The 10090-nt window shown below is 42.8% G+C and overlaps 1 protein-coding gene across 2 annotated transcripts; it reads left to right on the top strand.

Moving 5' to 3' along the window:
* The first annotated feature begins 7206 nt into the window (after positions 1-7206).
* Positions 7207-10090, top strand: LOC117817294 (tripartite motif-containing protein 16-like). Of its 2 annotated transcripts, XM_034689914.1 has the most exons (2): positions 7207-8373; positions 8443-10090. In XM_034689914.1, exons 1-2 carry the CDS (start codon positions 7229-7231, stop codon positions 9113-9115), a joined length of 1818 nt encoding a protein of 605 aa, XP_034545805.1. In that variant the 5' UTR covers positions 7207-7228; the 3' UTR covers positions 9116-10090. The 2 variants fall into 2 exon arrangements, with proteins under 2 accessions (XP_034545805.1, XP_034545804.1); XM_034689913.1 differs by having other exon boundaries at positions 7207-10090.

Raw genomic sequence — 10090 nt, 5'->3', positions numbered from 1 at the left:
TCATGAAAGTGCATAAAAACACCTCTCTGGTGTCAAATTCAGAGAAAGAGACGTGTTAGTGCAAGAACAGAACACATCCTAGCAGGGCCGTGGATGTCTTAAATGGAAAGGTGAGACACCAGGTCTGTGGTCCTGCACACAACACTTACCTCAGTATGCAATAAACGGGATGAATGGTTCCACAAAAGCTTGGTGTGCATGCTTCTGCAGGAAAAACTTGATTTCTGCTCATGTTGAAGAACTTTAATCTCATGTCTGCTTCTGTCTCTTTAAATCTGATAGGAAGTTGCTGTGGAGCTGATCAGAGAGTGAGATATGCTGCGTATGTAATGTACTGTACAACATGTTGACTCAGTATTTTATCCATCACAGAGAAAGCTCACTCTTCTTGTTCCTGCACTCACATGATGTTTGACAGAAGCGAGGATGAGAGGAGGAACATGTCCTTTAAGAAGTAGTTCTCATCAGATTCATGCAAACGAGAGCGTCTTTAATCTGCTGAACTTGGTTGTGCAAGACGACTCGAGTGATACAGTCGGTCTAAACAAACATGCATGAGGTGCAGAGCTGAAAGCTAAGGGGTAGACTCTTTAAGGTCTTCTGCATTGAGAGAGGACACAGCTTTTTCAAATCCGGACCTCTTAAAAATAAATATAAACACCTCACGTCTCGTTTTCTGGACTTTTAAAACCCCTTTAAGCTCTGCAACCTATTCTTAGAGTTCTGAAGCTGAGTGCTGCACGGGCTCATTACCTCATTTCACTCTCCACACCTGAGGAATCTCCGGTCCAGGTCGCACAGCGCAGGTATAGCTGCAGGTTACTCTGACTGTCTGACATTTTCACCAGCCGGGGAGAGAGCCAGCCGTCCGTCTCAAGGACAGCGTGCGAGAGAGGCAGACAAGCAGGGGGCCGAGGGACGGAGGATAAAGACGGGGATGGAGAAGTTTGTTGACGGAGAGAGAGAGAGAGAGAGAGAGGGGGGGGGGGGGGGGGGGGGCTGAGAGAGTGGACTGAGAGTGAGGAGAGAGAGAGAGAGAACAGCCGTACAATACATCAGTCTGGCTAAATTAAGCAGATTGCTCAACGTGGTCCCCTGTGTGAATATGAAGAAATGTGCCTCTTAATGTGATTGCCAGTGGCGGCCATGCCATAACTCAAGGTTGAGGTTGGATGATGTGTGTGTGTGTGTGTGTGTGTGTGTGTGTGTGTGTGTGTGTGTGTGTGTGTGTGTGTGTTGGGGGGGGGGGGATTATACGAGGACATTTACAATGTGATGATGCCAGGCGAGCATCAAGGAGAGCCAAAGTTCAGGCCAGTCAGCAGCTTCACCTCGTCAGACTCAGAGCAGGCCGGAGAGCCGAGCTAACGGGGGGAGAGTCTTTCTGCTGGAGCTGTTTGAAGCACAACACGTAGACCTGCTTACACGGGACTTCCACCAGATCCATGTGCAGTCCGGCTCCATGCTCTCTCGTCCGTCAGCACCCACCGGTTGCGTTTTCAGAACGCAGCACGGAGCAGGACCTCCGGACAGCTGGAGTCATGTGACCGAGGTTTTCCTGCGGTAATATGATATGATATATATCTGATAACATCCTCCTTTATTCGTCCCACAACGAGGAGGTTCATGGAGTTACAGCAGCAAACAAGAAGGTGTACAGAACAAGAGTTTAACAAGAATATATATAGGAAAGAAATGTCCATCAGAGACGACAGCTTGGCCATAATTCTCCTGTCAGCCACCACCTCCACAGGGTCCAGGACTGAGCTGGCCTTCTTCACCAGTTAGTCCAGTCTTGCTCTCCTGTATCCTGTCCGCCCACAGCAGGTGAAATCCTTCCAATGTGGCGTTCGTGTCCGGTGTTAGCTCTGTTAGCATGATGCTACTCTGGTGCTGGGTTAGCTCGTCCACCTTATCGTAGGTAGATCTTACATTCCCCATAACGGTGGGTGGAAGGACAGGTCCATGTCGTCTTTTTGAGCTTGCACCTCAGTACCAGCACGTCGTCCTTGCCTCCTTCTCCTCAGCTCACAGGGAACATCGGGCCTAGCATCGTTTAGCATCAACATGCTACGGGCTGCTAACAGCTGTTCTCAATGTTACCATGGATACACGCAGGATCTCCGGACACAGACAGGAACAAAAATAGTAAAAGCACCCCTGCAAACGAAGTCAGTTTTGGTGTTGATGATCATAATCATAATCCCTGAATCAAGGATTCTCCTCCTCCTCCTCTCCTCATCCATGTTGTCTTTCTGGTCCTCTGAAAACCTCTGACCTGTTGACTCCAGGCCTGGCTCCGCTCATCATGACTTTGGTTTGTTGTTGTAGTTAAGTGAAATACGATCTGGTGATAACACAGAGTCTTTTAGAGTGTTTTATTCTGAAAATTAACCGGATGTTTTCATTATGTTTTGGTGAAACCTGACTTCCTGTCCCGCTCCATCTGCTCTGTTGAGATTGATGCGTCGTGCTCCTGCATCCGGCACAAATAGAAGTCTTGTCTATCTGATCCGGAGGACTCCGACCTGCCGGATCAGAGACGCAGCCGGAACTCAACGGAGAGGATCCAGTGGAAGTTAACACATTGACTAGAATAGAAACCTATCAGATCTGGGGGAATTTGGCCATTAGTCTGTGAGTTCAGACCGAGAAGGAAGGTTTGCATTTCTGCAAAAGCTGGACCCTTATAATCAAAAGGCCTGAAACTGCGTGCAAAGACATCTACCCCCCTTTAAAGCAGGCGGACTGACTAAGACCACCTTCTCATTATGAGCTCAGAAACCGTAGACGGTGCATGTTGCAGGTTATTTGCGTCATGAAATGTCCCGACTTCACTGAAAGAAACACAGCTGAGGAAACTTCCAGATAAAACCGAAACCAGCAGTGAGCAGAGGTTTCGGTGATCCGTTGGGGAGGCTGTGCAGGTACACTGGTCATGATGCAAGCCTGCACCGCTGCATGAAAGTCTGAAGCGTACCTGTGATGTCTGCAGCCTCCAGTGCTGCGTTTGCGCTCTCTCTGTACCTGCAGGCTTCACGCTTCACACACCGCGGTCTGCTCAGAACCTGAGAGACAACACTGTGGGTAGATTCCCACCAAATTCTGGGAGTATTTGATTTTTGCTCTAAGATAAATGAAAGCACTAAAAATAGCAATAATAATTAGTGGTTAGATGATTAAATTGAAGAGTTAACATTGAATAAAAAATATATTAAAAAAGATATAAAGTGACATTGAAATGATAAATTATATGAAGAAAAATCCAGATTAAATAGACGGATCTTAAAGTCTCAATATCTCAGGATGTTCCATCATCTCGGAGCATCGTGTCTCGAGGATCCGATAGGATCCTGGTTCTAAAATCATCTCTGAGATAAGATAAGATATACTTTATTTGCCCCCATTGGAGGAAAATCTTTCGTTACAGCAGCTTACAACACAGGAGAGGGAAAAACAACAATGTGCTAACATAGTTAAAAAATATAATAACAATAATAATGAAAATAAATAAAAATAAAAATAAAATGAAATAAAATGAAATAAAATGAAATAAAATGAAATAAAATGAAATAAAATAAAATTACATTAAATAAAATTAAAATTAAAATAAAACAAAAATCAAATCAAAATAAAATCAAATCAAATCAAAATTAAATTAAATTAAAATGAAAATTAAATGAAAATTAAATAAAATAAAAATAAAAATAAAATAAAATAAAACTTAAATGAAATAAGATAAAATAAAATAAAAATAAAAATCAAATCAAATAAAAATTAAATTAAATTAAATTAAAATTAAATAAAATAAAATAAAAATAAAATGAAATAAAATGAAATAAAATGAAATAAAATAAAATTACATTAAATAAAATTAAAATTAAAATAAAACAAAAATCAAATCAAATCAAAATCAAATCAAATCAAATCAAAATTAAATTAAATTAAATTAAAATGAAAATTAAATTAAATTAAAATGAAATAAAATGAAAATAAAAATAAAATAAAATAAAACTTAAATGAAATAAGATAAAATCAAATAAAAATAAAAATCAAATCAAATAAAAATTAAATTAAATTAAATTAAAATTAAAATTAAATTAAATTAAAATTAAATTAAATTAAAATGAAATAAAATAAAATAAAAATAAAATGAAATAAAATGAAAATAAAAATAGAATAAAATAAAATAAAATGAAATAAGATGAAATGAAATGAAAATAAAAATAAAATGAAATGAAATACATGAAATGAAATGAAATAAAATATGGCAACTATTACAGATATATACACACTATGTACACTTCTATCTGATAAATAGATAAGGTAAGTTATTGCACGGTAAAAATGGCACCAGGTTATTTAAAAACAAACATACACAGTATGAAGAACAGTGTGATTCAGATGGATACAGTAGTTATTTGTGAATGTGCCAAGTCACACAGTAACTTCCATGTAGAGGAATGAAAGATGAGAACAGCTGATTAACGGGACACAGCAGTGCTGGTGTTAAACAGTCTGATTGCAGATGGGATGAAGGACCTGCGGTAGCGCTCCATCCTGCAGGGTGGGAGTCTCAGTCTGCTGCTGAAGGAGCTGCTCAGGGACCCCACAGTCTCATGCAGGGGGTGAGAGGGACTGTCCATGATGGATGTCAGCTTGGTTAACATCCTCCTCTCACCCACCTCCTCTATGGAGTCCAGAGGACAGCCCAGGACAGAACTGGCCCTCCTGACCAGTCTGTTCAGCCTTTTCCTTTCCCTGTCTGTGCTCCCTGCTCCCCAGCAGACCACTGCATAGAAGAAAGCAGACGCTACCACAGTGTCATAAAATGTCTGTAACAGAGTCCTGCACACTCCGAAGGACCTCAGTCTTGATGTAGTCTGGTGCGAGGCCATGCAGTCTTCAGAACTAGTAGAATATTTGTTGAATCAAGATGAATAGAAACAGGGGAATGAAAGGAAATGAGGGAATGAAATCCTGCATGGTTGAAGTGTTTTATTTATTGTTTTAAACTGAAATGTGTTCTTCTAATAGACTCTGAGTCGCTGCTGAAAGTATCCAGAGGAAATGTCACAGCGTCTGTTCGGTTAATGATCCACAGCAACAAGAACACCATCCTGTTAACAGCTTGTTTTAATGCCTTCATTTAAGTCTGCATCCTTTATTTAAACACTGACCTCTTAACTTAAAGATGATAAAAGCTGGAGATTTACACAAACAGGCCCTGTCTCGTTAGAGAATGTGAACAGAGTGTCTCAGAGAAGCAGCTCAGACTGTCTCTGCCGATGGGGAGAGCGTCTTAAACAACAGCAGCGTCTAATGAGGAGCGGAGAGCGGGTCGTGCCTGACTCCTGTCTGACAAGAAAACACTGTTTCGTCGAACTGCAAGTGTTTTCAGATCGCTGTGTTTCCAGAATGCTTCCTTAAGATGAGCTGATGCAGTCAAAGACGCTCTCCAGGAAGAAGCAGAGAACACGCTGTCACTTCTTTCATCCTGCTCTTCTCTGTGTCCCTGAATCTCACAGTGTGTGAGTGTGACCTTGCTAATTGGCTCAACATAAATAACTCATAGGATAACAGTGATTGTCACCACAGCCTTTTTTACACAAGGATGCAGGCGATATTTTTTGTATGGCACGTCCTCTTTCATAAATAACAAAAACCATTAGCCATTAGCATCCAGAACGTCCCCATTGGTTAGAGCGGACACAGCTGGGGAGCCTTTTCTTTCTCGCACGTTTATCAAAGTATAACTTGAATAACTGTCACGAAAGGCTCACGGCGACAAAACAAAACAAGCTGCAATGTCCGAAACTGAAGACACTTGGTGTGAACATTTGGCCTTAGTCTCTAAAGCAGGGATGATGCAGTTTAATGTGATGAAAACAGACATTTCAAACACTTACAGGTGGCTGCAGGATTTCATATTAGGGGTAAAAAAGCAGCAGATTTGATCATTCTATGGGGGAAATGTCCTTTTAGATAATCCTGGTTGATTGGTTGATATGACTTTACCTGTCTTGCATCACAGCAGCTCCTTTAAGAAGTATAAGACGAGATGCAAAAGAACATAAGTCATCTTTTTTGATGGTTAAAGTCCGAGTTATGAGCTTGTTCAATCAATCAATCTTTATTTATATATCGCCAAATCCCAACAAACGTTCTCCTCAGACTCTTTCCAAACAGAGCAGGTCTAGACCGTACTCTATGTTCTATTAATAACAAGGACCCAACATCAAGACCGGATCAGATCCAGTCCCATCTTCCAGACAGGACTCAGTCTGATCTCATCTTAATCCACCATGAGCAGAGCACTTTGCAGCATTTAGCAAGTTACAGTGGCAAGGACAAACTTCCTTTAACAGGCAGAAACCTCCAGCAGGACCAGACTCATGTTAGACACACATCTGCTGAGACCGTGTTGGAGAGAGGGATAGAGGGAGATGAAGAGAGAGAGAGAGAGATGATAGTGGGGAGACGGATAGTAGTAGTTGTAGCAGCTGGAGTCTGGCACGTCCACAGCAGCAGAGATCCAGAGGAACCTACGAGACAAGGGAGCTCAGGGACTCCAGAAAGGTCTATGGTTAGTAACTTTAATGGGACAGGGAGTACAGACTAATGCACTACAATGGCAATAAAATGTATATAAATAAACAATATGGAAGTAGTAAAGACATAAGTAAATAAAAATGCAAGAAATAGAAAAAAACGGCTGTGTTCAAAGTCGACTCTTACATGTGTGAGGAAAGAATTCTACAGCACTTCAAGGATTTGATATCAGTCCACTTTGACAGCTGTGTTCTAGGAGATCATGTTTCTTCAATCCTGAAAAACTCAAGAAATGTAGGAGGAGTCTGAGAAATAAGAAAGAGTCACAAAGAAGTGATTTCCATCTAAAGGCTGAAAAGTGAACACACGGTGATCAGGTTGAACCTTTCCTTCCTCGTTCATTCAGAGCTCAAAGTTTACAGCGCTGCTCCTCTTCCTGAAATGTAGAAATGCTTGATAACCCCTCCCTCGTCTCTCACACAGCCAGCTCCACTCTGCACATCAACTCTTGTTCCCTCCCCTTCAGATCTACAAATGCAGGATGGGTGTAACCAACATGGTGGTGAGCTGACAGGCCTCTGATCCTGCTCAAACACATGCTGTTGAGATCAGAGCTCAGACTAGTTTCACTTCTCAGGAAGTGAACCTCAGTCAGTCGTCGTCAGCGAGTGTTGAAATGGCGCAGAAAGGAGTTCAGCTGGACCGGGAATCCTTCTCTTGTTGCATCTGTTTGGATCTACTGAAGGATCCGGTGACTGTTTCCTGTGGACACAGCTACTGCATGGACTGTATTAAAGCCCACTGGGATACAGAGGAGGAGAAGGAGAGCTACAGCTGCCCTCAGTGTAGGCACACTTTCACCTCGAGGCCTGTCCTGCTGAGAAACACCATGCTGGAGACCCTGCTGCAGGAACTGAAGAAGACCGGACTCCAAGCTGCTCCTGAGGATCCCTCTTATGCTGGACCTGAAGATGTGGCCTGTGACGTCTGCACCGGGAGGAAACTCAAAGCCCTCAAGTCCTGTCTGCAGTGTCTGGTTTCTTACTGCCAGAAACACCTTCAGCATCATTCTGAGCTGGATCCTTTGAAGAAACACAAGCTGGTGGAGCCCTCCAAGAAGCTCCAGGAGAATGTCTGCTCTCGTCACGATGAGGTGATGAAGATGTTCTGTCGTACTGATCAGCAGTCTATCTGTTATCTCTGCTCTGTGGACGATCACAAAGGCCACGACACGGTCTCAGCTGCAGCAGAGCGGAGCGAGAAGCAGAGAGAGCTGGAGGAGAGTCGACTAAACATCCAGCAGAGAATCCAGGACAGAGAGAAAGATGTGGAGCAGCTTCAACAGGAGGTGGAGGCTATCAACGGCTCCGCTGATAAAGCAGTGGAGCACAGTGAGGAGATGTTCACCCAGCTGATCCGTCTCATGGAGGAACGACGCTCTGACGTGAGGCAGCGGGTCAGATCCCAGCAGGAAACTGAAGTGAGTCGAGTCAGAGAGCTTCAGGAGAAGCTGGAGCAGGAGATCACTGAGCTGAAGAGGAGAGACGCTGAGCTGCAGAAGCTGGCACACACAGAGGACCACAACCAGTTTCTACAGGACTACCCCTCACTGTCAGGACTCAGTGGACCTGCAGACTCATCCAGCATCAAGACCCGTCCTCTCAGGTACTTTGAGGATGTGACAGCAGCTGTGTCAGAAGTCAGAGATCAATTACAGGAGGTCCTGAGAGAGAAGTGGACAAACGTCTCACATGCAGTGGCTGAAGTGGATGTTTTACTGTCAGAACCACCAGAGCCCAAGACCAGAGCTGGGTTCTTAAGATACTCACGTGGAGTCACACTGGATCCAAACACAGCACCAGAGCCCAAGACCACAGCTGGGTTCTTAAGATACTCACGTGGAGTCACACTGGATCCAAACACAGCACCAGAGCCCAAGACCACAGCTGGGTTCTTAAGATACTCACGTGGAGTCACACTGGATCCAAACACAGCACCAGAGCCCAAGACCAGAGCTGGGTTCTTAAGATACTCACGTGGAGTCACACTGGATCCAAACACAGCACACACACAGCTGTTATTATCTGATGGGAACAGAAGAGCAACACTGAAACAACAACAACAGTCTTATTCTAGTCACCCAGACAGATTCATTAGTCGGTGTCAGGTCCTGAGTAGAGAGAGTCTGAGCGGACGTTGTTACTGGGAGGTGGAGTGGAGAGGGGGCGGAGTTCGTGTAGCAGTCGCATACAAGAATATCATGAGAGCAGGAGAATCAGAGGATTGTAGATTTGGATATAATGATAAATCTTGGATGTTAGAGTGTAACAAGAACAGTTATGACTTTTGGTACAACTCAGTCCAGACTCCTGTCTCAGGTCCTCGGTCCTCCAGAGTAGGAGTGTACCTGGATCACAGAGCAGGTATTCTGTCCTTCTACAGCGTCTCTGAAACCATGACTCTCCTCCACAGAGTCCAGACCACATTCACTCAGCCCCTCTATGCTGGACTAAGGTTTTGGCACAGTTATGAAGACACTGCTGAGTTTTGTGAACTCCAATAAAAACCTTCAAGTCCATTCAGACCAAATATGAGCAACAAGAGGATTTCAAAGCTGCATGGTTCTGGTCTGATGGTTCTCCCTCCAAGAACTCTCTGTGCTTCAGGTCTTCATGCCGGCTTTGTGAGTATTTTTGGAGCTGCTGCTTTTGTAGACTCTTTAAGGGATGAGGACAGTGATGCTGGATTGTTTGCAACAGTTGGGTTTCTATTTTTGATGAAGCTTCAAAAAAAGAAAAAAAAAACAGCTCTGTGTGAAATGTTTGTGTTCCACAGGATGGGAAGATCTTTATTTGTTGTTTGCTTGTTGATCACGCTTCATGAATTTTGAGCCTCGATGGTTAAAATGATGTTTGTTTTATTTTGTAGAGGCTTTTATTTTGAAAGGGCTTCAGTGTGGGGGGGCAGGTTTTGCAGGTATGAAGCGTTAGAAAAGACTTGAAAACATGACAAAGTGAAAAGCAGGAGCTTCTTTCTGATCCTAAATCAAAGGATGTAAAGTCTGCAGATGAAAATATCATCTCTAACATGTCAGAATGTTCATGTTTCTACATTCAGGATCCTGTTTTTATTGAGTCCAATCAGCTGATCAAACAAGTCCTTTTCATTCTTTGTTCAACTGATGAAGACTTTAATACTCACATCAATAATTAGGATTGTTGGACTTCTCTTAGATTGTACAGATGAACTTTCTGACTTCAGGTTTGTTGCTGATTGAGCTAACTGCAGCAGATATTCCTGTCTGCTTCTTTTGGATCAGTGGATTTGGAAAGACGTCTACACTCACTCTTTTTTTTTTTTGGTGGCGGATCCAAAAAATGTTGTTTTCCACAAATGGATGTACAGATGAGGTTCAGTGAGGTTTGATAGAAGTGTATTAATAATCACATGGATTTGTAAAAGCTCTTTTCTGTTGGTGGTGGATTATTTGAGACTGTTGTCATTTTTGTGAAGCTTTAATAAATGCAGATAAAAAACA

Source organism: Notolabrus celidotus, chromosome 8 (genome assembly GCF_009762535.1).
Source record: "Notolabrus celidotus isolate fNotCel1 chromosome 8, fNotCel1.pri, whole genome shotgun sequence".
In the NCBI taxonomy this organism is placed as follows: Eukaryota; Metazoa; Chordata; class Actinopteri; order Labriformes; family Labridae; genus Notolabrus; species Notolabrus celidotus.
Note: the sequence above shows the minus strand (reverse complement) of the source record. Positions and strands in the feature narration are given on the sequence as shown.